General features: G+C 39.9%; 1 protein-coding gene across 2 annotated transcripts in view; it reads right to left on the minus strand.

The window, feature by feature from the left end:
* Positions 1-27,750, minus strand: part of ANOS1 (anosmin 1) — a 133,289-nt gene extending 105,539 nt beyond the window's left edge. For both annotated transcript variants that reach the window (XM_057419558.1, XM_057419557.1), the window contains exons 1-2: positions 27,559-27,750; positions 1,965-2,012 (exon numbers count right to left, since the gene is read on the minus strand). In XM_057419558.1, the coding sequence (XP_057275541.1) occupies positions 1,965-2,012; positions 27,559-27,750 (240 nt within the window). The remainder of the gene's footprint in view (positions 1-1,964; positions 2,013-27,558) is intronic.
* Positions 27,751-27,994: the final 244 nt, after the last annotated feature.

The following is a 27,994-nucleotide window of genomic DNA, read 5'->3' on the forward strand; positions in this document are numbered from 1 at the left end:
AAATTCTGCGTCTGGGACAAAGTAATGCTGGATACAAGTGTAAACTGGGAGAGGAGTGGCTGAAACACCACAACCACAAAAGCAGATTCTGAGAGAACCCTTTAGTAAAATGTTATCAGAAATATTTAGCAGAATCATACATATATAAACTTCCTCCACTGAGGTCCTGAGAAGCAGTGAAAGGATTTGCAATTTTAAAAAGGTTAATTCAAATCTCCTACATTGCTTTGAAAACTTCAGTTAGGCAAGGCAATCGTTTGACTTCGCATTGAAAATACAGAAAAACAAAGCTTGCCTGAAACAAGAACACTGTCTAATGTTCAGCTCTGCTAACAATTTGACCAAGCTTATTTTTCTTTCTTTTTCTAAATATGACAAAGCTGCTTTTTTTAAAGAAAATGTATTACCTTCCTAAGAAGGAATGAAAACATAAGGTAACAACTGTAAAGTACATGTCAAGTAATTTAAAATTTAAACTGTTGTTGCATTTTGTATTATCATATTATTTTATAGAATCTTACATGGATTTTAAGAAATTAATAGAAGCCTAAGGTAAGCCTTAAATTCACAACACCTTATATGTGGATTCTATGAACTTGGAAGTGACTTGGAGAGACAATCCTATAACTTCTGCCCTGATTTAAAAGCTGGACAACTTGTCTTGTATGATACCTTCTTTGTTGAGCAGACACAAAGCACTGGAAAACCTTCAGATTCAGACATACCATGGTAGTCTCCATAACCAAGTAAAAAAGAAAATTACATCAGGATCACTGTGGCAGAAGAACCCCATGCTTTCCTTAAAAGTCAGTTCAGTTGTGACAAAACACATTCTTTGCACCTCTGTTTGTTTGGGTGCTTTTAGGAATAATAAGATTCCGTTGCAACCCTCAGCAGCATGGTACAGCTAATAGAAAATGTTCCATTCTCTTCTTATACTGACCTTGTTATACCCTGGTTTTAATACTGACAAAAGCAATCAAATGACATTTATTTTCCTGAGATAACAGTCAATACCAAATTGGTCCATTTCTAATCCCATTTATTTCAATAGAAACTAGATTAGTGAAACAGTAATTTCACTCTTTAAATGTAGAGAATAAATTGTTATGTGTTAAAATCAAGGATTAGCATTTTTATAGATTACATTATTGAAACAATACAGAACAATGCTACTTGGATTTAATCCCATTTGCAATAAAACCTTCATAGAATAAGGAATAATTATTGAAGTTAAAAAGCCTAAATTATTGTAAAAACACATTTTCAGGGAGATTAGACAAAAATACTACCTTCAGCATTTTCATGTAAATTTTCAATGGATGCATCTTCCATGACATTTATGAACAGCCAGCACCAGTGTGTCATTCAACTTTGATCTACCAAGGTTCCCTTGTTGTTTCTATTCAGGCATCATAAAAAGACTCTTGCACAACAGAATCAGCTGACAGCTCACCTACCCTCTAGGCCTCCAGGCTTAAAGTGCTAAGACAGCGCAGGGCACCAGTAGTGCCACTAGGATTTGTATCAAGAATATTTTCAAAGAAAATCTGTCAGGTTAAAAAAACAAATACCAAAACAAAATGTTAGAAGTTGATACACCTCTGCGCTGCTGAAGGAAGATTTTTAAGTGATTGACAGTTTCACTGTCTTAGGACCAAAAATACTCAAAGAATATAAATGATACACCATATTTTAGCCAGGATAAAGTCTGCTGATAACGACAGAATTATGTTGGTTTAACTATGCTTCATACATATCCTCAAACATGACTCCTCTGTCCTGAAAGAGTAAATCATTTGGTTTTAATTTGGGATACTTTATTATAGGTTGAGGTTTCCAAATAAAAATATAAACAAGTGCTTCTGAGAACAGGTTAAGATGAAAAGCGCTTAATTTATGGACAAGAGATTGAAAGCAGCTAGATAACTTAAATGAGAGGGGGACAGGGGAAAAGGACGTACCTTTGAACACTGTTTATGATTCTGGCACCAAGCAAGTGACCCATTGTTCTGAAAGACAAAGAAGATTATATTAATATTAATGTTTTTGAAGATTTCTACACATGATCACACTAACAGGATTAAACAGGATATACCATCCAGTTTTGCTTTGAGAATGATGTCACAACACTGGTACCAATCATCCCTCCCTTATGTTAAGGGTAGTGTAAGGTGACCAGATAATTTAGGAAAGCATGTCATCAGGCAAGGATGGTGGCAAACTGACTGAAGTCACCTTTTACTTCATGTTTGTAAACACTCACTATCTAGAATTGTTAGGAAGCAAACAAAAGGTAACACTTGTATTTAAGAAACTGATATGGATTGGTAGCAATTCCTGAATGGAAAGCCCATTAGTCACATTTCAATATTGCACAATACTTAAATTATAAAGATAAAAAACAGCATTGACGTAAATGGGAAATTTAATTAAATGCAGTATGAGCTTACCAAAAGTCAACTGTGCCAGTTTTATTTTACATTTTTGATAACAAAATTAATTTCCCAGATGGGTACATTACAGCTTTCATTTATCTTGACTGCAGTAAAACAACCACTACAGTATCACATACAAAATAATAATTTAAGCTAAAGGAAAAGAGAACATGATGAGAAAAGAATGATAAATACGAAACTGGCACAGGGACAAACAGCAACCTGCTATTCTACTAGAGGATCTTCTGAAGGGTATATTTTGGAAACAACGTTTCCTGGTGAAAAAAAAAAAAAAACACAACAAAAACAAAAACACAGCTCTGGAAAAAGAAACATGTTTCTGGGGTTAAGAGATGAGACAAAAATATAGATTCACTTTCCGTATAGTGGAAGATCAAAACAACATCAGGAAGACTTGAGTGACTCTGTGGTCTGAATATGGCAAATGGGGTACAAACTCTGCAATACAGAGTGCATGTTCATGTACTTAGGAAATATGTACGTATTTCTTCCACAATTTATAAGCTCATACTCTGGAAACAGAACAGATGAAAACTCTGCTAAATTTGTTGTTTAAAATTTGACTACAATGATGACTCTATATAGGAGTAATAGGACATCTTTTCATATGAATTACTGAAGGTATTTCCACAGGGATGAATTAATGTGATTGCACTACACCTTCTCCTTTGACATTGACTATAGATTTGGAAATCAATCTCCAAAGAAGAATTGAGGTATGCCAAATTTGAAGGACTAGTAGGACTACACTTTTTCTTGTTTACTTTCTTGTTTACTTGTTTTGTTTTAATAAGGGGAGATGTATCGATTATTCCATTATTTACACATGCTGGTTTTGACTGGGATAGGGTTCATTTTTTTTCATAGTAGTTAGTATGGGACTATGTTTTGGATTTGTGCTGTAAACAGTGTTGATAACACCGGGATGTTTTAATTTTCACTAAGCAGTGCTTACTCAAGAGTAAAGGCCTTTTCTGCTCCTCACACCATTCCTGGAGATGGCTGAATGCCTGCCAGTCGATGGGAAGCAGTGAAAACTTTCTCTGTTTTGCTTTGGTTATGTGCACGGTTTTGCTTTACCTATTAAACTGTTTATCTCAACTCACAAGTTTTCTCACTTTTACTCTTTTGATTCTCTCCCCCATCCCACCAGCTGGGGCTTAGTCACAAGCTGGGGTTAAAGCACAACAACCCTTAACTTTTATGTATAAAAATCAACAGATAATGCAAAAATATTCTCTGGAGGTGCAACTACTGCAAGTCAGAAGCAGAAATAGATCCATTAGCATGCACTGTAACCAAGCCAACTAGATCAGTTTTGAGAAACATCAGTACTATGTTCTGATCTTAACAAAGCTCATAAGTTTTAATACAGTGACTTCCTACCACAATTGTGAAATCTATCCTTTGAAGCTGGATCTCTCTTAGCAAACATTTGAAGAGATCATGTTTGTGCATGTCTTCATATGAGTGTTCATATAACTTCATATAGTTACACCTTCACAAAAGCTCCCAAGATGCAGCTAGCAGGTCAAAGGAAGTGATCGGCCCCTTCTACTCTGTTCTCAGGTTTCCTACATGCAGCTCTGGGGTACCCAGTACAAAAAAAAAATCATGGACCTGTTGGAATGGGTCCAGAGTGAGGCCACAAAAACTGTTAAGAGAGCTAGAGAACCTCTCCTCTGAAGAAAGGCTGAGAGTTGGGTTTTTTCAGCCTGCATAAGAAACGGCTCCTGGGAGACCTTACTGTAACCTTTCAGTATATAAAGGGGGCTTATAAGACAGATAGGGAGAGACATTTTTCCAAGGCCCATAGCGACAGAACAAGCAGCAATAATTTTCAGCTTAAAGAGGGTAGATACAGATTGAACATAAGGAAGAAACTGCTTATAGTAAGGGTAGCGAGAGACACTGGAACAGGTTGCCCAGAGAAGTGGTAGATGCCCCACTGCTGAAGTGTTGAAAGTCCGGTTGCACAAGGACTTTAAGCAACATGATCTCATGAAAGAAGTCCCTTCCCAGGGAATTGGCAGAGCAGGGAGCAGAACGATTCTGTGATTCTATGACAATTAAGATTTTTCAAGTCATCCACTCACAGAACATTGAGGTTAGAAGGGATCTCTGGAAGCCATCTGGTTAAACCCCCCGCCTCAAGCAGGGTCACCTAGAACCAGTTGCCCAGAACCATGTCCAGAAAGCTTTTGAATATCTTCAAGGATGGAAATTCTACAATGTCTCAGGGAAAACTGTATCAGTGCTCAGTCACCCTCACAGTTAAAAAAAGCGTTATTTCATGTTCAGAGATAACCTCCCAAGTTTCAGTTTCGTAAACTGAATTATTTTTAAAGTAATTGGTCTACAAACTTGTGTGTTTCAGCAACACAAGATACGTCACTACCTTCTTCATTCTGAGCATTACACATCTTCTGAATCTGATACAATGCAAAGAGAAGTCAGTAACACAAATTTGGATCAGACACTCAAGGAAACTCAAGAACTCAAACAAAAGCACTGAACTTGAATGCTACTCTTGTACCTTAAGTCCAAAACTGATGCAAATAATACTTAGGCTTTCACCTAAACTTTCAATCTGAACTTCAGAAACTTTTATACATGCCATTTTTTTCACATGAGCTTTAACGCTAAACATTTCTATTACTGTATTACCTAAGGAGCTCTGGGGATGATAAATGTAAAGACACATCAACTCCCTTCCACTTATAAGCATATCTAGAAGCAATTAAAAAAAAAATAGTTCATACAATTTAATTTCAATATTTTATGGAAATTTATTTTGTCTTACCCTCCCAGCAGATTACAATGTAATCATTATTTGATTTTTATAAAACCATTATATCCACTGTGACTGTAGAATCTAGCCAAAACTGATTTGCTAACACAAAAAGAGCTAACCATGAGCACCATGTCAGGTCCAACCTCTTCAAAAAGAGAGATATATAAATAGAAGAAATAAAAGTTTAGAACAGCTGGAAATAACATATGCTAGTGGGAATACTTTAGTATTACACTCAATGCTGTATAAGGATTTATTATTTCCATTTACAGATCTAGTCAGCAGTAACGTTAAAACAATATTTTATGTGCTACTTTCAATTTATCCCCCCTTTCTTCTTCATATAAAATGTGACAGAGGTAGCTAATTGCAATAACAGATTAGTAGCAGCTCAACACTTTCAGTTATGCCCCTGCTTTCCACTGAAATAGAAAAAGCACTCCTGCTTTTGCATTACATGTGTTACTTGGGACAATAACGCCATAAATATGCGCATGTGTGGCTCCCCTACCTCATAATTTCAGTGTCTACAACTGCTTTCATTTTTCTACTGAAAACTACAGCCACTTGAAATTAAGTTTAAAAAAAACATTTAAAAGTATTGTTTAGGAACTAACTTTATACAAACTAATGATGTAAGTGATCCTTCACTGTACAAGGTGAAAGAGCAAATTCTACAGGCTTCCTTTGAACAACAAAGCAGGAACACTAAATGAATGCTCTCCTCCATTCTGCATCTTAGGAAATGGTTAATTTAAATTACAAAAGTGTTCAGCTATGGGGTTTTTTTTTTGCTTTTAATCTAGTTTACCTGGCTGAAACTAATTTCAGATTATCAGAAATTTGTATTTTATTTGCTCTCCTATAACATCCTCAGTTCCCTCATATCTGTTTTTCTTCAAATCCAGTCCTGACCTGACTTATACCAATTAGAGTTTTGACATGGTCTTCAGTGATACCTTGACTCTGCCGAGTGGAAATGGCCACAACAAAGAGTTACATGCCCCTGTTTCTGCCCATTTGTAAACCTTTTACCAGGACAACCTCAAAGTATCTTAATCTGTATACTGAAGAGGAGAAGAGACTGTGCTCAACTCCAAATATTGTACCTTACCTGCACTGACATGTCACATGAAAGATGTCAGGCAGGTGACACTGAAAGATTCTCCAACATCACATAGTAGATGAAGACAACAGGAACTCAGGCCACCACCTGAGCCCCAGATAATTTCAGCCTGCCAGAAAGCAAACCGCAGATAAACAGAATGAGACCTTCAAAAACCAGGACTGTTTGGTATGTATAAGGCAAGAGTTCAGAAAAGCCTAGTCTTACTAGGCTTCATTTCAGCAAGTGTTATGTACACACTTGCTTTCCTCTGGTAAACCACAAATATCCTTGGGCCTAAACAATTAAGACAGAAACATCTGTGCTCTGCGCCCTCTTATGCCTTAAAGAAAAGTTTGCAGCATCTCTTGTAGGAAAAAATGCATACAGAGAGGCAATGAAGAATCAGTCTTCATCTATCTACAGTGTGCCCTAGGGAGTGGGAAAAAAAAAACCAAACAAAAAAAAAACAGAAAACAAAAACAAAAACAAAAAACCAACCCTTTCACAAGCAAGTAAATTGTCATAGAAGTTTTTCTCCCCTTCCCAATCTTCAATTCACATTTGAGTGAATCTGCTATCTCTCAGAACTGGCCTCTCCCAACGACTTCACTGATTCTTTAAAAATGACAAAAAAAAGACTAGAAATAAGCCCCTCAAACAACAGTGCCCATAAACATGAAACAGATCATTGGAGTAGACAAATCAATAGCTGCTGCAATGATGAATTTAAAGAGATAGGTTCCTAACGCTTTCCTTAACCTTTCAAAAATCTCAACAGCCTGAAATTATACATAATAGTAAAATGCAATTTATACTGTGCCTGACATACATTTCCTGACTGCATGCTCACTAAGACACAGACTGATATAGGGACTTATCTATGGCAGTAATGTAAGGTACATGAAGTTATAGACTGTGAACAAGCAAGGTCTTAAAGCCCAATGATGAGGCCCACCTCTGGGAACAAGACTGCTCCTTCAAGGACAATTTATACAAACCTATTTTTAGCATCTTCACATCTATGTGCTTGTGCAATGTACAGGAAGTTTGAAGACCATCCAATGGAGAAGCCACAGATAGAAGAGGATCAGTATGACATTAAACTACCCATAAAATACAACACTACCCCAGAAATATTCTGGTTCCTTGGCTTCCATTCAGGAAAGACAGGAAGGATATAGAAAACAGCTTAAATGTGTACATTTTGTTCCTTATATAAAGTTTTTTATTTCATTGTAGATTATGTCTTAAGGAAATAATTAATTCCTTGCTGAGGGATTTCTGTTGCCTTGTAATGGGTCTAAGAAGGAGTGAAATTGAATAAAGCAAGCAGCAACAATTCATAAATCGAGTGTTATTGAGCAAGACCATTTCTGATACTTCGCAAAACATGTATAGCAGCAGTTTCTATTGTAAACATTTGATTGGGATATTTCACAATAGAAAATGATCAAACCTTGGTTACCTACACTTTCACCACCTCTAAGGAATGTTAAACCATATGACAACCCTAATTACTACTAGGAAGTAGACAACCTACTGTCCTCTCACCCCTGGGGGCACACGCTCATACCCAGCTCCCAGACCACCTCATCTACCCATGAGCTGGCCTCGCTGACTCTTCACTAGTGCGCACACACTCACCCACACTCAGCCCAGCCACTGCCACCACAGATGCACACACCTCTGTGACCCACAGTCCCATGCCAGGGGTTGGCACTTGCTTTCATTCATGCCAGTCCTTCTGGCCACAGAACACAGGCCCGCCGGCACCCAGACATTTACTCACTCCAGCCACTGGCGTGGACACAGGGGCCTCTGCTCCAGAGTCTGCCCTTCTGTCACTGACTGACGGCACTCAAGCCAAGGGTGTGATCTGAGTTGAGGCCACACCTGCAGCCCTGTCTCCTTTTGAAGTAGGACAGAACAGAGTAGACTAGACTATTTAGTGGGAAAGGACCTACAATGAAATCTAGTCCAACAGCCTGACCAATTCAGGCCAAAAGTCAAAGCATGTTATTAAGGGCATTGTCCAAATACCTCTTAAAACACTGACAGGCTTGAGGCATTGTTTACCTCTCTAGGAAGCTTGTTCCACCTTTCCTGTACCACCATCTTGGTAAAGAAATGCTTCCTCATGTCCAGGATAAACTTGCCCTGAAGCAGCTTTGAATCATTCCTGCCATGTCCTATCACTGGACCCCAGGGAGAAGAGTTCAGCACCTCCCTCTCTACTTCTCCTCCTCAGGAGCTGTAGGGAGCAATGAGGTCACCCCTCAAGCCATCTCTCTTCTCCAGCCAAGTCCTCAGCCCAAAGGACAAGCCCAAAGCCCTCAACCACCCCTCACAGGACATTCCTTCCAACCTTTACAGCAACTTTGTTTCCCTTCTGTGGATGCATTCAAGGACCTTCACAATCTTCTTAAACAGTGGGGCCCAGAACTGCATACAGTATCCAAGACCACACCAATGCAGAGCACAGGGGGATGATCACTTCTTTTGAGCAGCTGGCTATGCCATGTTTAATACACCCCAGGGCACAATTTTCTGTCTTGGCTTCCAGGACACACACTCCTGACTGCTATTGAACCTGCCGCCTACCAGCACCTCCAGATCTATTTCTGCAGGGCTGCTCTTCAGCCACTCATCTCCCAGTTCATATCTGTGCCCATCTTTATACCATCCCGGACGCAGAATCCAGCATGTCAACTTGTTAAATTTTAACCCATTAATCATAGCCCACTGCTCCAGTCTATCCAGGCCCCTCTGCAAGGCCTCCTGCCCCTCAAGAGAATCAACAGCACATCCCAGCTTGGTACCATCTTCAAACTTGCTAATGGCGCATTCAATTCCTGCATCCAGATAATTCATAAATATATTGAACAGAACTGGCTCTAGAATTGAGTCCTGAGGAACATCATTGTTAACCAGGGACCAGCCAGATGCAGCCCTTCAGCCAGTTCTTCAATCAGTTCACCATGAACCCACTCATCCCACAGTTGCTCCTGGCTGACCATGACTCATCACTTGCCAAGCCTGGGGCTGGTGTTGACCCTGTTACCAGTGCCCAGTTCTGACCATCCTGCACAGGCCCTTTGGGGCTGCTCCCCCTGCAGACACCACAGCCTGCGATGGGGTAACCCTCAGTCCCCAGCTCCCCATCCCTTGGGAGCAGCCAGCCCTCGCTGAGCCTGAAGGTAGTAGACTGTGCTTTGGGGTCTATAACAACATATTCATTTATTTATGATTTATAAGAAATATCCTTAGGCTTTGCTCTAGTTAACAAAAGCACAGAGGGAAATTTCAACAACAAAACCAAACAAAGATTACCCAAGCCAGACAAAACAACACAACATATAAAACCTACCAAAAGGGGAAAAAAATAAAAGCACTGCATAGGATTCTAACATGACAAAAAAAAAAACAAAAAAAACAGTACTTAGTGGGTATTAGTCATGTTACTTAAATGTATTACCATCAGACACTTCAATAACTTTATGATGAGTGGGTTTTATAAAAGCTTGTGTAGAAATACAGCATTAAGCTTAATGTACATTCTGAACAGGAAGCCAAAAGCAAGAATACATTTGGAACATACACATGAAGTTGTTCTGTTACTGCAATTAGCCACAGCGGAAGCCATTTCTATACCACAGATGTTTAAACTATAGAAAAGTAAATGTTGGTTACTGGTTAATCCACACAGATTAAGTTAAAGAGGTGACTGAATGTAGGAAGCAGTTATAAAACCGATCAGCCTGATAATTCATTCTGGTGACATAAATGCAGCTTGTAGATATAAACCAAAATTAAATTATCATGGGTACCAACTTGACTGATACTGCAGTCTAATTTTAAACATCCAGATTTAACACCAGAAAATATAGATATCATAAATAATTTCTAAAAGTCTTAGTCAGGTTTTCTTTTGTATTTACACTAACGCTGCCATCACCTGTAATGCGCTACTCCTATCACAATGATGATGGCTCCTCCTGTAAACAAATGGATACAAGTAGAAGTCTACTGACCTAAATCTTTAATTGATATTTCCTAAACAATTCATGTAACAGCATCTTCAACCTTCATTTCTATACAGAATTCTTCATTATAGTTTACACTGAAATATGTAAATCGACAACTTTACATGCACCAAACAGAAAAAATGTCAGATCAGAATAACTACAAAAGGTATTAAGTAAAATCAGCAACCATTACTTAAACCATGAGACATAACAGTATTCATTCTCTAGTTGTCATCAAAAGTCATTACCAATGAAAAAGCAAGAGGTCAGTAGTTTTGAAGATACAGACTACGCATTGCTTGGATTAAATTTCTATCTCAAGTATGGAACACTTTTTTGTTTATAGCAGTGTCTTAAATGCACAGAAAAACTAGTAGATAAACACAAGCTGTAAAAACAGATGAGCCACAGGAATCCTTTTGTCTCCACTACACTTGTGAGTTATGACTGCCTTCTTGTGGTTTCACATACTTCACTCTTACCACTTCTAAGATTGATCTCACAGGAGGTCTTATTCTAACTAGCGGATGTTTATATTAATCTGTAAAAGAATCCAGATGAAATAAACTCCACTTCACTAAGCAGCAGAAGAAATTAAATACACTGACACTAACTTGAAGATGTTAAATATGGAATCTCAACACTAAGGCATATACTTTGGGCCAAATTCTGCACACATTTATAGAGGTTAAACAATCCAGTTGAAGTGAACAGAAACTAATCTAACAGCATTAATGTGGGAAGCAAAAGATAGCTTGTCAACTATTTGTTTGTAGGCTCTATTTCAAAGCCCCCACCCTTCAAAAATGCTAACGTGCCTTTTTTGTCAAGTCATAAAGGAGATTTGCTATATGAAAGAATGAGACAATAAAAGTATTTGCTGGCTCAAAGATGTGACATAAATGTAGCCCACTGGGAAATTAACACCAAAAAGAACACTCCCTATTCTAAAAACGTGATGTTTACTTATCCAAAATATAATATAAATGTAGATGTACATGACCTACTTTAACATATTTGAAAAAAGACAATTATAATCCAAGTTTCAGAAACACATGCATGCTGCTTTTAATGCTGACTTGACTTTCTAACTGAAAATTACAGTCCATATTATTATTCTGTATAATTATAAGATTATCGGTTAGCTGGGTGACTTCCAACTTACCACAGGCTGTGCTCATCTACACTGCCTAACAGCTGATCATTCCAGAATCAACTACAAACACTCCACAACTTCCAGACTAGGAAGTTGTGTGCATCACAGGAATACATCTGTTGACTAAAACAACTGGTGTTGATGGATTTGATGTCTGCACTGCACATATGCCAACTTCACCTTTACCATCAACTAGTTCTAACGTGGTCACTAATGGATGTTAGGTCCACCAGGATCATCGCTTCCAGTTACATTCACTCAGAAGAAATTCGATGCATGAACTCTCGGAATGGTCCATGATGTGGAACAAAAGATGATCATGATGGTCAGAAGAATCACTCCAAAAACAAACTCTGATCCACATTAAAACACTAATGTGTAGATGCACCTACAACACTTCTAATCTCCGACTAACATGTAAGAAAAGTATTTCAGTGCTTCGTACTAGACAAGATTTCCCTCAGAATCCACACTGTTTCAGGGCCATCCAGAACATCATTCCCTTCCAGACTTGCAAAATGCTTAGGGTTCCAGTGTCTCTTGTCCTTAAAAAACTAATCACCATATGTTTTCAGATCACTTAAAGTTCCCATTACAAATAGTCTAAATATAAACTGTATGAACACAGGCAACTCCATGCAGGTGGAATTGTCATGGAGTAATTTCTGATTATAAAACTTCTGAATGCATTGTACTACATACGGGCCATGTGATGCTTTCCTGTGCTTTCTCCTACTCTGTTCCAGTATGTATGGGAGGGACATCATTATATACTACACCATTATCTTTGGCAAGAGTACATTTACATACCTGCCCTTAAAACTTAACAGCTCTTCAGTATCCATGTTATTATGACTCAGGCACCACCCAATTTTATGCTCACACTTTTGTACTCAACATACTAATCACTTCTAATATAATTGCATGAAATTCACATGATAAATTTCAGGAATGTTTTTCCTTTCTCCTTGGCACGTGTTACTAGTTTACAAGATACTAACTATTTCAAGCAGTAGAAGCAGCCATATCCACCACAAGCTGATAGTTACATATATTTTCATTTCCCTTTAAAATAAAAACAAATAAATTAATATGCAGCAGTTTTCTCAACAGAAAATACTTGTGACAAATATCCCCTATCTTATTCCAATTGTCCTGACATAGTACCATAAAATTTCTCTCTCCTCTTTAATCTCTTGAAAGGCAACAAGCTCAATAATCACCATTGCCAATATAAATACTTTACTTTAGTATCACAAGTTTTTTTCGTATTATAAAAACATGTAGAAAACTGTCATCTCAACAGTAAAAAACAGCACAAATACAATCCTACAGATGAAATATGCAGTCTAAAATTTGACTATAATTATACATTTATACATTTATACAGTTATACATTTACTGTTAGGGTGGTGAGGCACTGGAATGGGTTGCCCAAGGAGGCTGTGAATGCTCCATTCCTGGCAGTGTTCAAGGCCAGGTTGGACGAAGCCTTGAGTGGCATGGTTTAGTGTGAGGTGTCCCTGCCCATGGCAGGGGGGCTGGAGCTAGATGGTCTTAAGGTGCTTTCCAACCCTAACTGTTCTATGATTCTATGATTTATAGTTCCACAAACCCATTCATATTTAAAGACTTCTATATGAAAAATCTATTTTAGAAGAATTATTGAAGTGCATAGCAAAGCTCTCAAAAGTAACAAGTGTCAAAATTAGCACAGTCCTTGGAGCTTTGACAGTTGCTTAGAACAGTCTTTGGGGATTATTTTTTTTCTTTTTCCATAGAAGACCTAGCTCACCAAGCGAAACGCACCTCACTAGACCTGGTATTTCCTAGAAAATTTTTGCAAAAAGGTTCTGTGGTCATTCAGGAATTGAAGAACTGTCCAAATTCAAATGACCCTTGGGCTCATAAACAGAACAGCCTGTCTTCAATCTGAACAAAGCACTAACACAATATTGTCAAGCACTAGCACATAAACCCAGTAACCATTAATTCAAAAAAAAAAAAAACAAAAAACACATCAGCCACATGAAAAAGGTTTCCACCACAACAGTTAAAGCAGCATTTCAAGAAGTCTTATTTCCCAGACTTATTTTAATTGCTAGTCTTTCCATACATCTGCTTTCATTATAGACACTACAGATAAGATGTAATAGATACAGTTTAATTAGCCCACAACATCATTGTCTCATCTCTAAAGCACAACCCAACAACAAATCACACCATGCAAGTTAACACTTTTCTCCTCCACTGGTCCTATGGGTTTGGCCCTTGGCCTGTCCCTTCCTAACCCAGTTCTCACTTCTACAGAAGGCAAATAGGACTGCCACACTGAGCCAATAGTAAAGACTAATGGATGCCAGTTCCATACTGGTCAGATATCGCACATTATGCACCTAATTAGTGTCCTCCTCCTATTTGTATCATGTAACGAAGAGGAAGTCATGATCCACTTCTGACCAGATCAGTGTTGCTCTCTTTCCCCAGCTCCCAGACCTGTAAATCCTGCAGACCACATTTTTATTCCTATACTATTTTAAGGATCAGCAACAGCTCCCAAAGCTCCAAAACAAAGCTTGTAATGACATTGTGTTGACAGTGGATGAAAAACAGGCATCAAGTGAAGGAGCAACACAGAAAGGTGGGCGAGTTTTTCCCTTTCCACTTGAAATTTACCATGCCTGCTAACCCAATCCTAGCTGGGACCCTTTGGTCCTGCAACACCAACAGTATATTCCCGAAAGGAAGACACATCCTTTTAATACAGGTTACAATAGATACAATCAATTTCTTCTAGTTTTCTTAGGATCTTTTCCCAGTTTGTTAACTGTATGCCACAAGAAAGATATATTGCACAGGACAATTGCTACAGTCCAGTCTTCTAGACCATCCTGCATCCTAAGACTGTGAAAGGACAGATAGGAGGAAGAAGAAATCAGCATGAAATCCTATTATTTGAGAAAGATAGAAAATATCTATCTTTCTCAACTATTATAAAGTTTGAGCTACAGTGATATTAACTGCATCTTTCTATAGTAACAATCTTCAGTGGAAGATTTATGTTACCTCATCATATTGTCATAAAACTGTCCATAAGCATAAAAGCTTTTCATGTGCTGGCTTTCTAGAATACAGTCTGATAACTAGCTAATGAAGACATAAAAAGAAAATAAATCTCTCCACAAGGCAGAACTAAAGTATTTGTCATTTACACCTTTGGTTACCAAAGATATAGCTGTTATGCAGAGCAATCATTTCCTGACAGATCCATCACGTTTCAGACCTTTCTGTCATTAGGTGAAGGAGTCAAACATTAAGACAGGTTAATTTGCATTGAAGTTATTAAAAGGCTTGTAACATGAAAAATGTCAAAGATCAGTCTAAGCCCCTATACAAACCACAGTATTTTAAAGCCTCCAGTTAATGTAAACAATTGGATATGGAATTTTTCATAGAATCATAGGATTCCACTGCAAGGATCACACTGACTCAAGCCTAGCATTTTCTTTTATACATTTGATCTATATTAACACCTACAAAAGAAAAATATTTCAATATATATCCTTAAGCTCATAAAATGTGGACAAATGAGGTTAATAGCAGTTGTAAACATCTTGTATTATTAGTAGGCTTTTATTACCATTTTGTTTCTCTTTTTTAAATCATCTAATTTGCAGAACTGACAGTATTTTAAGTTGTTTTATCTTTGGAAAGTCTCAGATACTGGTGGCATGCGCCAGGAATTCTATCCCAATTATAATGATTCCTTCCATTTTACCAGCCTCATCACCTGTGTAAAGCAATTAAGAAAGGCAGTGAAGTGGTTTGTGGTACTACAAATATGTTGATAATATTCAAGTTTCTTTTTTATTGGACTGAGGAGCTATGCTTGATTTGGTTTCTCAGTGGGAAGCTCATGGATGAGAACAACTTGACTGAGGCTCAATCTATACCAGATGGATCTACTAGGTATGACTAAGCATCTCAGGGGCATGAAAAATTGACATCTGCTCCTATTATTAAAAGGATAATCCATGCCTATTGAGGAAACTTCGAGGGATGCATTGGAACACCTAAGGGCGCCTGGACACATACATTAACAATTAGTAACTGGACAATACCTAATCTTTTTACACAATTATTTATTCATTGTCTTTAGTGGTATTCAACTCTGGTTACATAAAAGTTGCTTCTACCTTCCCTTACCATCAGCAAGAACTTCCTCTAAACCTTAACTTGAAGTCAAGGTGCTTTATATCTGACAAATTACTCACAATTCAGTTTTACTTTGTCCTAATGGCATAGTATCATTTACTACCACTTTGATTTGTAAATGACGATGTAAAGACGCAGGAAGACAGTATTTAACAAGCTCAAGTTAATTTTCTTTAAACAGCATACTCAGAATTTTCTTGGGTTTATCTACAAATTCTGAACAGACATTTCTAGTACATTTGCACTGGCCTAAGCTTATTTCCATTAAAACTACTGGATACATTATGATCAACTGCAGAGATAAGAAGCAGGCCAGCAATGAAAGCTCCAGAAAACTCCTGCATTAAACTATTAATCATATAAATGGAAGAATTGATAAGTATCAGTCAGAAGTCTGAAAGATCTACAGCTAAAGAACAGAAGATTATACTACATTAATGTGTAAAGCTTTTTAGTCTTTAAAACTACCTGTCAGTCATGCTTTCTATCCCAAAAAAACAAGGACAGTTAGTTTATTCTTTAGCAAACCTTCATTCCTTTCTACAATTTGGAAAATGGCTGAGGTTACATTTAACTTTCAAGGTTAGTCCACATTGCCGCTCTTTTTTCCTACTTAAGAAAAGGAAGGTTTTGGACACAGGAAGGAGGCTTGAAATAATTATTATTTGCTGTTGCACATTTATTGAAACCGTAACTACAGCTTTGGTGCTGTCCAGTGCTCAAATGTGTATGTATGCAGTTCTACAATTAAAGTAAATCTTTTATAAGATGAGCTAATGTGCTGCATGTTCAGTGTCAAATTTCCTACACTGCCCGGCCAATAAAGAGCCATTGAACAGAAAATGCATGAAATTTGCCAAAAGACTACCTTCTTTCACACTATTTATTCAATTCTTAAAGAACAAAAAACAACCATAAATTGCTAGCTGCAAAAATCTACATCATCTTTCCTTACTTATTCTGACAAGCATGTACCATAGCTGCTACTAAGTACTATATGAAGAGTGGCATTTACCTCATTAATGGAATTCTTTTTACCTCTTTTTGTCAGTTTGTCTAACCCCACATACTCCTTCTACCTACTGCAGATCCAGACTTACCAATGCTTGGCTAATTCATGATCTCTCCAGTCACAGTTGCATGGAAAGAAATCTCAAAACAGAAGAAAACCTCAAGCTCTCCTAGTTCCAGTGCCCTTCCCAGAATTGCTAGATGCGAATCAAACATTATACGCTCTTTGTGAGTAGGAAAAAAGGTGGTATGTAATAATGCAATTCATTATTGTGTAGCTGTAGTTACACAGTAATGTGATATCATTGCTTTCAAAGAAAGCATCCTGAATTACTTTTTATATAGAAACACAAATTCTGAAAGAAAAAAAAAAACAAAACAGAACAAAAAATAAAACAGGCAGTCACTGTATTAGGATACATTATTATTTACCAATACTATTATCAGTATTCAATTCCTCAGCATTCAGCTATTTGCTGCCTTATGTACCTGCTCACACATGTACTAAACTCCAACGAAATCCAAAGTCTTCCACCAACTGAGGTTAAGAAATTAATTTATATTGTCTAGGTCCAGAAATGCCCTGAGGCCTGACTGGAATGCTCCAGTAGTATAAAGAAATCATTAACAGTTAAAAGGCATTATCAATTAACTACAAATGATGTATAGTCCTAGATCTGCAGCCTAAATCAGGGGATGAGAAACCATGACCAGGTATGCAAACTTCAATTACTTGTGATCTTTTTCTTTCTTCTTTTTAAATTTAGTGCAGAGACAACTCCCCTAAAAAGTAATCCATAAAAAAGAAAAACAGAATGTCATGGTTTAAGCCCAGCCAGCAACCCAGAACCATGCAGCCACTCGCTCACTCCCTGCCCCTTCCCCTGCTCCCAGAGGGATGGGGAGGACAATGGAAAGAATGTAACTCCCACGGGTTGAGATAAGAACAGTCCAGTAACTAAGGTATAACACAAACCACTACTGCTACCACCAATAACAATAACGTTAAGAGAAGTAACAAGGGAAGAGAATACAACCACTCACCACCCACCGACCGATTTCCAGCCTGACCCGAGCAGTGATTTAGCCCTTCCAGGTAACTGCCCCAGTTCACATCCTGGGCATGACATGCTGTGGTATGGAATACCTCTTTGGTTAGTTTGGGTCAGGTGTCCTGTCCCTGCTTCCTCACGGCTTCCCCTTCTCCGTGGCAGGGCATGAGACACAGGAAGTCCTTAGTCAGACTAAAGGTCACTGAGCAGCAACTAAAAACATCGGTGTTATCAGCACTGTTCCCAGGCTGAAAGGCAAAAACCCAGCACTGCACCAGCTACTAAGGAGAAAAATGACTGCTACTGCTGAACCCAGGACAAATATCTATGGCAGCTGGACTGCAGCCCACACAGGCAATAAAAACCAAAGTCTTCACTGCCTTACCTAGGTTTGCAGTTTGAGTTGTGACCATTTAAGAAATTGTATTGGCAGCAGTTAATCAAACTTCTGATTTGAAAGACAACATCCTAGACAAGTGCCCAACATACTGCCAGGAGAAGCCACTTCACTTTTTCTACTGTATGGGAATAAAACATGTGCAGTTCTTCTCTCATCACATGACCAAACTTTACTATATATGTGCAATACAGTAAATGCAGCACTTCTGAAAATGCAAAGAATACATGCATAAGATTCAAAGCTTTTCCTGAAGAACTGGGATTACTATTTAGTTCAGAATACATGTAAGTAAATCACAGTATTGACTCAAAGGAGCAGGCTGCCATCATTAGAACATATTTCTTTTCGAAAACTCCCCAGAAAGTAAATTTGTAATGTTTGGAGAGCAGGAATTGTTCAGAAATCCAAAGTAGCCCATTCCTTTGCCCCTCTTTTCTCACAATCCATTGGTGTAGTTAAAGTCTTCCGGAAAGACAGAAATAAGAAGCAAGTTGACACCACTAGGACACATTCAGCCCATAAATTGCCTTCAGACTCCCAAGTTACTTTTAATAAAGAAATGAATGAAAACAAGCTGAGAAGAAAGCAGCCATAGATCACCAGCATTACCTGGACAGGCTGCATACTTGAGCACCCCTGGTCTAGAACAAATTAATGTTTATTTGCTTGCCTTGGCATACATGAACCACAAATTACCTAGAACTTTGTGGTGAATCTCCTTGGAGGTTTTACCTGTAACTGGACTTCCCAATGAAGACAAAAGGATTTTCAAACCACATTTTTACTAGCCTACAAAAAAGAAAAATTAACCTTTTTAAATCAAGTAAAACTGAGTAAAAATATTTACAAACAACATTTCCTATACCTGTTTTGTCTATTCTCTCTTTACAGCCTTAGTTTCAATTTATTGTGTGACAGTAAAATCTACAGTCCCCTCTATTCCTAGACAATTTCTCTTCCCAATATTGTGTGCCTGCTGGAGGACCCCTAGCTCAAGGTTTCTCCCTTCTGAGACTCTGTCTGTTCTTTTGACTCTCCTGCAAGTTCTGAAGCCATGCCTTTCTCAGGAATCTCAGTGGCTTACCAGGAGAGTCACGCCCTTTGCAAGCTTGACTTCTAAATCACTTCTGTTTTAAAGGAACATAATGTAACACACAGACTGAGGGGAGAAGAACATGCAGCGCCCGTAAAGGTATAATAAGCCTTGTGAAAGATGCATGTATTTTCCTGTATTGCATTTTTATGTAACTTTGATGTCATACCTTTTTGAAAGTCTACAGACACTTTGTTGAAAACATGGTTCACAAAAGTCAATGGAAATTTGGTTAGAACTTTGGGCTGGAATTATTCCCCAAATATCAAAATATCTGATACTCTCTTCACAGGATGGATATGATAGTGTGATTCTTTATAATCAGAGATGAAAGGAACAGTACTCTACATTCCAGTTTAAAGTGTCCATTTACTCTTCAACACCTCCAGCTCTGCAGTTTTGTGTCCTGTGATCTCTCAGACATTAAAAGACTCAAAAAGGGATACAACTAGAGTTGGAATACCAAGTTCACAGCACTCTTTGTTGACAAAGGCTGCATGGACCTAGTGTTAATACATGGACCTGATCCAGCTGAAATCAACAGAAGGCTTTTCATGGACTTCAAAGGTTTTTGAAATGTAAGGCCTTATAAGGCTCAGCTGTGGGAAAGGTCAAAAAATTAAGAACCTTGGTGTAAACTCCTAGGCAAGTACCTTTTTGGTGCAACACGTTTGCTAGGTGCTGACTACTAAATATTAATATGAATGTGTCTTTCTTCTGTATCATAATCCTGATATTCAGTCATTAATCATCTTTTCAATCTTAGAAAACATGGATGCCAAATAACAGCACTTCCTTTTTTGGTTTACAAAATTTGGATACATACTCAAAAGCAGAGAAAGCAAACATTCACACAGAATAGCCAATGGAGATGCAGACCAGCTTATGAATAATAATCCCCATTTGTAGACACACACAAATTCAGCACTCAGTCTCAAGAAGCTTTGCCTTTCCAAAATGATAAATGTTCAGCATGTAGTTCAGTCTGGTTTTCAAGCTGTCTCAGACATGTACTAAGGTGTGGGTTTTTTTATAGGACAATTACTAAACCAAACATTTAAATTCAGTTCAGAGGACTAGTTAATCACAGAGACAACCCATATACAGACAATGAATAATACTGTAATAAAAATTTTAATATGAACACTACCTAGTATATAACCTTTCGCTCTGTAGTAAGAGGATATATATGTTCGAATGAAAAAAAGGATTTACATTTTAGAACTCCCAGGGTTTTTCTTTTAGAAGTTTTCTACGTTCTTCAAAAGCAACATCTCCTTCCCTCCCTGACACACACCTGTGACAGTAAAACTATGCTTTGCCAATATTTTCTATACGTAAATATCTTCCTCCAAATGTATTAGTAACATTCTCATTGGGTTTACTGTATCTGTTAGCAGGCACATTTCCCAACTTCACAGCTATTTTATTAACAAGACAGCATGAGGAATTTTCTAATTTGTAAGCATCCACAAGTAAAACACAAGAAAAGTATCTGGACAACTCTTACTGTTCAACACGATTGTTCACCATTCGCTTAGATTTTCATACACTACATTTGATTTGTTTTTAAAACTTATAGCTGTGGCTCAGCCAACATGCTAATTTGGGAAAGCAATGATCAAGGTTAAGTTCCCAAATTTGAGTAATTGAAACTGCTAGAAAACAAAGACCATGCTCTGTAACCCCTTCACTCATATTAACTGTGCAAGCCTTCATTTGTGCACAATAGATCCGAGTTTGGTTATAAGAAAGCAAATGTAACTCCCACTGAAATCAGGGAGGTTCATACCATACCAGAATACATCTGCAAAGACGGTGGCTCAATTCCACTATATGGTGAATAATGCAAGTGTTTTCACTAGACGCAACTATCATCATTCAAAGCAAACCTTTTATCTTCAAAGTTTTTACATACCAGGTCTTTGCACCTCTTGTTCACGACAGCAGATCTCAACAATAAGAGCGTGCCAAATGCCAGAACAATTCAGATCATACACCATATGAACAACAAAGACAGAAGAATGACTGGGAATTTTAACAAGTTTTTAGAAAATCAAAGTAATGACAAATGTTTAAATTTGTCTGTGGAAAGAAATTAACAGCAGTGTGATTTTCAAGACATATGAAAGCCAGAATTATTTAACACAAAGACTATGTTTGGAAAGGAGACAAGCACTGAAATGGCAACACAAGCAGATGGTACACGCTTCCTAAGTAGTAACATGTAGAAAAGTGAACATGTCCCAAAAGATCTAAGCAAACTCAGTTCCTGGGCAGCTTATCCATTGGAACTGAAACATTCTGGGAATAGCACACCACATATCTACTACATCTCGCTACAGAAGTGTTACATACCTTTCCCAAAGATTTCATGAAAGGTAATTTACTGTTTCAGAATTATTCAAGACAGTTACAATAAATAGTTTCTTCATAATCTCCACCTCCTCTAATGCAGAGCACAGACAGGCACATGCACCCTAGGCTTACAGCCTGGCCTACAACTTTCACCAGCTGGAATCAATTGCAGATTTTTGCAGGTGCAGTCACTTTGGAGTTACAAGCAATTTGAAGGCAGATGTGCTGGCATTCAGACAACTAGCTGCCTGACTTCTAAGTAAAGTCTGCTGGTATCGTGTATCTAGATGTAACCACTTGAACATGATTTACTTGCAGACCTAAAATCTGAGAATGTTTTATTATTTATTTAAAAGCACTGCCTGTTTTTCCTCAAAAACTTCAGCTGCCCTGACAGGCAACAGTCCACCTAAAAGAGTGAAAGCAATCACCTACCACCATGAAGTTATCAATCATCTGATAAAACAAGCTTTTGAAGACTCATTGTTCCCTCTTACAGCTACTAAACATGCAACATATAGATCTATTAGCTGAAAACAGTATTTTCACTTCTTTAAAAAATGAGTTAGCCTTACTTCATCTAGCTGAGTACTAATTCCCAAGTATTAATTTTTACTACATTACAGTGAGATTTATACTAAACCACACTTACAAGGGGAAATCTCTCCGTAATTTCGCTTCAAATAACATGAAACTGGCTTACACCTTGAGCTATGTCTACAATGTATCAAAAGTTTTGACTGTAACTCATGCAGCTATTGAAATAAGTTAGCTTAGGTATGAAAGTACAGACCAAGGTGACCAAGGTCACACACACAATTGCTGGCACATTTTTAAACAGTACACATCTTAACGAGTTTAAACAATCCCTCACGAGCTTACTCAAGCATGAACCCCAGCTCTGGATCGCACTGTATGTCACAATGCACCTGGACTTCCCTCTTAAGAATAAAGAGACAGATTTGCTAAAATTCAATTTACTACTGAAACAAAACAAACAAACAAAAAAAAGTTAAAACTACAGTGAGATGTACCAACACCTAAAAATGTGGAAAAAAAAAAAATCTGAGTTAGTTTAGCATTAGCATTTTGGTTTTAAGGCACTTACAATCATAAATGGTCATGCATAAAGTAATGTAAAAAAAAACATAAATAATGAGAATTAATTTAGAAAGACGTGCCAATATTTAGCAGGCATTATATATTTAACTACTCCTATTCTCTGTTCTAGTCACTCCTCAACATCTGGAGCACGTGGTCCAGTGCTAGGCTCCCCATTACACAGAGAGAAATGGACTTAGTGGAGCATGCCCCCAAAGGGCATCTCTCACATGAGAACAGGCTGAGAAAACTGGGATTGTTTAGCATGGAATAGAAAAGGCTCAAGTAGTTCTCATTAATGTTTGCAAATACTTGGTTGGAGGGAGTAAATAAGATGGAGCCAGACTCTTCTCAGTGGTGGCCAGAAACAGGAGAAGAGGCAATGGGCAATAACTAAAACACAGGAAATTCCATTGGGAAATAAGGAAACACTTTTTTATTTTCTTCACTGTGAGGGTGGTCTAACAGTGGAACAGGTTGCCAAGAGGTGCTGTCCAGCCTCAACTACTCTGGCACTCTGTGAGCATGTGGCTGTGGCCTCTCTCTGTTCCTGTGACTTCATACCACAAAGTGCAGCCTGTCAATTTGGATGGCAACCACCCCCAAATTCTTTCTGCACCATTTTTTCATGCATTCTTCATTCCTGCAGTATGCTCCACCACCCTCTCAGTTTTTGACCCAGTAAACAAGATTGACATCTCCTTTACTGTAGTCGAGTTTCACATACTAAGCAGGAAGACACTTGAGAGGTTCCTATTTCTATCCATACTATTTTCAGCAATAAAAAAAAATTGTGCGGTAACTGTGACATCATCATGAGAGTTTTTCATAGGTTACTATAAAACTAGATTCACAAATAATCGTTGGATACATCAGATTAGAACTCCTTTCTCCTGTAAATCAGATAGATCACTGAGAACTGCCTTAGTAGGAAAGTGTTGAGGGGAAGAATGTATTCAATTACATCACTCTTCTTTACAATCTCAGTCCCTAAAACAGCATGCCTTTTTCCACACAGGATTCAGAGTCTTGATGTTTCTTGAGCCAGTCACCTTAGCCCTTCCTTTCATTCCAAACTAGAGGAGTAATCCCCTTCCCATCTTATAAGGGCGCCTTATTAACACACAGTCATGCTCTGTTAGACAACAGCCAAATGAATACAACACCAACTGTGATACAGGACTGCCAGGTCCAAATCTACATCTTCTCCACTGTAGGCAGGCTACTTGGCTTGGCTTTTGGTTGCTGGAAGAACACTCTCACCACCATCATCTGTTTCGGTGATTTACAAAGAATTTTGCCAAAAACAAAGTACAGCAGGAGGAATTCTGCTCGTCAATGCAGTCACCAAGGAGCATGGACAGGTTCCAGAGAGCGCTCAGATTACTCACTTATGCATGTTACGCAACAGTCTTAACAGTCTCAACACCCAAAACAGCTAAAAGTGAGTACCCTAAACATTAGGCCAGATTTCATGTTCTCTTTACCTTACTCTTCCAGGTCACAGCCCTATAAACACTTCATTCAGTGCTGTCCAGTAGCACTGCACAAATTGCACGTTAGGATAAAAATGCTTCCTCTCACTGGCCAAAGTCCAAAGCAACATAAAGCGCAATGCCGCTATTCCAGGAAGACAGAAGAGATATGTAGGAGTCCTTTCACTCATAGATTAAACATCATTCTCTCCTGTGAATTAGTGTAATTAATATGTTGTTATATAAAAAAAGAAAACATTATGACCCATTCCTTATGTTTTTTGTTTTTTTCATGAAAGAATTTTGTGCCAGCATGTTCTGTATGAAACTTCCCAGCCTGTAGATAGCTCACAGAGAGAAATAAACCGTATCTATTTCATCAGGCTATAAGACCTATGTGGTACAATAACTCTCATATTGATCCCAAATGTTGTTTGGTGTAACCACTACCTAGATTCTTCAACAATCCCAAAACTGGAAAACTTCCTTGGTCATGGAAATTTCATAGAAAAAGGAAGCCTCTTCAACAGGCATTCTGAAGATCACAGACTTTAGATTCAGATAATTAATTCTCACCCACACCAATAGCCTACATAGGAAGGTAGGGGAAAGTGACCTATGCATTGGTTAGAACAATTTCCTACAGAGAATGCACCTTTAAAACAGGCTTCAAATTGCAACCCAAATGCAAGTGAGTTTTTGGGGGGATTTTCTGTTGTTGTTGTTGTTTGTTGTTTTTTTTTAATAAACACTTCTTTTGTCCCTCTTACAGATAAGGATGTTAAAGAAAAAAATGCATGAAAACTCTCTGAGGGGGAAAAGAAATGAAAATATCTTGTCAGCATTTTGCAAATTTGAAAAATATCAATTAGCTTTCAAACAACGGAGCCAGCAGGCACAGAATTAATCCTGATTTCCTGTTCATACTACCTCATGCCCTCTAAAAGGTTACTAGTGGTGCAGTTTTAGTACCATCAACTAAATGAAATGAGGTCTCTCTGAAGGGTAAGGAAGGCCACCTCCCATGAAGCCCCCAGCTGCTGTCTCCATGACCCCCACCACTGAGGCTGTATCTCAAGCAGGCCTGGGAAATGATTGGGTCAGTCTTCTTTCAATTCTTGTCCTAACCGGGAGACACTGGAGTTCCTTGGTGCTCTAGTTGGGATGAACTAGTGTTTAGTTTGCTTCAAAGGCTGAATCAGATTACAAGATAAGTGGGCATCTCTGAAATGAAAAGAGCTAAAGAAACTGCTACCAGTTGAAATGAAAATGGGGAGGGGAAAGGGGGAAGTTTAGAAACAGGGAGAAGAGAGGGTGGATGAAAGGAACATCGTATCCTTTAGCCCTCATGGGATAACACAGCCCAGACAAACATGTCCGACAGTCTACTGTGTATTATGAGTCTCTGGTGAGAACACGGTACTCTGAAACTCTCCTCCTCTCCCTCATTAAAAAGACAATGGGAAGCTTAACTTTTATAAAGGAGAACACTTTATCTTCCAAACATTACAGTCTTTCCATGTCTAGCAGGAGCTTAATCCCTGGTAGTTTAGATAAATTACCGTGTGCTTCAGCAGGTTGAGGTTAAAACTGAGATTTTCAACTGATTACTAGAAAACAGCCCGTTATCAAGTCCTTACTGAGTAATTTGCAGCTTATTTCACCCTGGCTAATTAAAATGTAATCACTATTGTTTGGCAATGTGCATTCTGTCAGCAGTTTTACGTCGGAAAAGAAATCTTGCCAAGAAAACACAAAAAGCGCTTTTCACCAGGAATTGGCTTGATCTAAACTGCCACTTTAGCCACTGAAACTGTAAAACAAGTAAGTTACAACCGCTTGACAACGCAATAAAACATACTAATCCATTTCCAAGATAATGAACTATTTTAATGGGTACCCTCCTTCAAGGCATCCAGTGAAGAGGAGGCCACCTTGACAGCGAAAACTCCGCAACTCCCGCCCCCAGCGGGCAGAGCAGCCCCTTCCCCACCCGCCTCAGGGTGCACCCCGAGTCTTTTTAGCCCAAACCCGATTAGAGGCACAGGACCCCTCCTACTGCCGTTGAAACAAACGTGCTAAAATTTCCTTTCACACCGACTTCTCGTTTTTAAACCGGGTTATCCGTAAGTATCTCTAGAAGCTGCCCTTCTTGCCAACACCCCTGCCCTGAACACTGCTTTATCCGAAACGTTTGCCCGAGCGGTTCCCGTTTCCAGCCGGCAGGAAAGCACAGGCAGCGCGTTCTCCACTTGGTCCCCTACACGCTGCCGAAAGGTGGGGTCATCCCCTTCCCACCGGGCTGGCCAGCCCTTCCTAAGAAGGGATTTAGTGCGGAGGGAGGGAGAAGGATGACTGTATAGGAGAGGTTACACGGTTTGGATGGAGTCTGCTGCGTTTAATACTTGCACAGTGTAGAACAGGTGGGGAAGGGAGACGGGAAAGGTGAGTGTAGAACTGGAAGTCGGGAAAGGATAGCCAGATATCCGCTGCTGTTACACCGCCTCCTCCACCGCTTCCAGCGCGGTCGATTTAGGGCCTCGGTCCCCCTAACTTCTTTTTACACACGGCAGGTCTCCCGCCACTTCATTCCCATTTCCCCACTCCCGATAGCCAGAGGTGCGTTCCTCTGATTCAGAAAATAGTTATTCCCACCCTCACCTCCCAGGAAGTCGGAACCAAGTATTACCCTTTCCCTATCACCGTTCTTGACAAATAAGGTCAAACTTCTCCACCAGGCTGGTGAAACGAGTCGCCCACAGGCGCCTGAGTACGACGACCTGCCCGGCCCGTCGGCAGGCGGAGCCCCGCGGGATCGCTCAGCACCACCCGGGAACAAACCGCACCCACGGCCCGGGAGCCCCGCTCTGCGGCCGCCCAGCTCCAGGCATCCCCGGAGGCAGCGGCCAGGGCCCGTCCCGCCGTGCCAGAAGCAGCGGCCGGGAGGGCCAAGCACCTGTAAGGAGCCGGGGCTCAGCAATGCCCAGGACTCAGCCCACCCGCCTGGCGGGCAACTGACAGGCGCGTGGCGGGGTACGGCGTGCCGGGAACCCCTCGATCTTCCGCCCAGCCATGCACAGAGCCCGCCCGGCACCCGCATGCACCGGCGGGTCCTGGAGCTGCCGCAGGGCCGTACCCACCTGCCCGCCGCCGCCTCCGGCTGCCGGCCCCAAGTTAGCCAAGCAGCACCCTGGTCCCCACCGTCCTTTCCGTACTGACCCTGCGCCGGTGCCGACACCAGGGCACCCTCAGCCACCCGCCGGGCGGTCCGGGCGACGGCGATGCGCCCCAGCGTGGCGCCATGCCCCTACCTGGAAATGCTTGAAGAAGGCGGAGATGCGGGTAATTTGGAGGCTCAGGCACCTGGAGGTGCATCTGGCGGTGGAGAAAGCTTCGTCCTGACTGCGGCCGGCAGCGCCGGCCCCCGGCCCGTCGGGGCGGCCGTAGGCGGCCGTTACCCAGAGGAGCAGGGCGAGGGTCGTGCAGGGCGCCCTCCGTACCATCGCTACGCGGAAAAGGAGGGCAGCGGGGCGGCCGGGCGCGGCAGTTACCGGGGTAAGCTCCCTCTCGGCGGGCTGGTGCCGGGCTGTGCTGGGGCCAGACAGCTCCGTGCCGCAGAAACTACACAAGAAAGTTCAATCATTCAACTCTCCTCACCCCCGCCAGTCCCGGCCCACAGCCCTCCCCCGCCCGGCGGCAGGCGGGCCGAGGCTGACAGCGCCCGCGCCATTGGCTGCGCCTAGCGCC

The sequence above is a fragment of the Pezoporus wallicus genome, unplaced genomic scaffold (genome assembly GCF_028554395.1).
Source record: "Pezoporus wallicus isolate ANWC-B61680 ecotype Strahan unplaced genomic scaffold, APGP_CSIRO_Pwel_v1 contig_5767, whole genome shotgun sequence".
Classification (NCBI taxonomy): Eukaryota; Metazoa; Chordata; class Aves; order Psittaciformes; family Psittacidae; genus Pezoporus; species Pezoporus wallicus.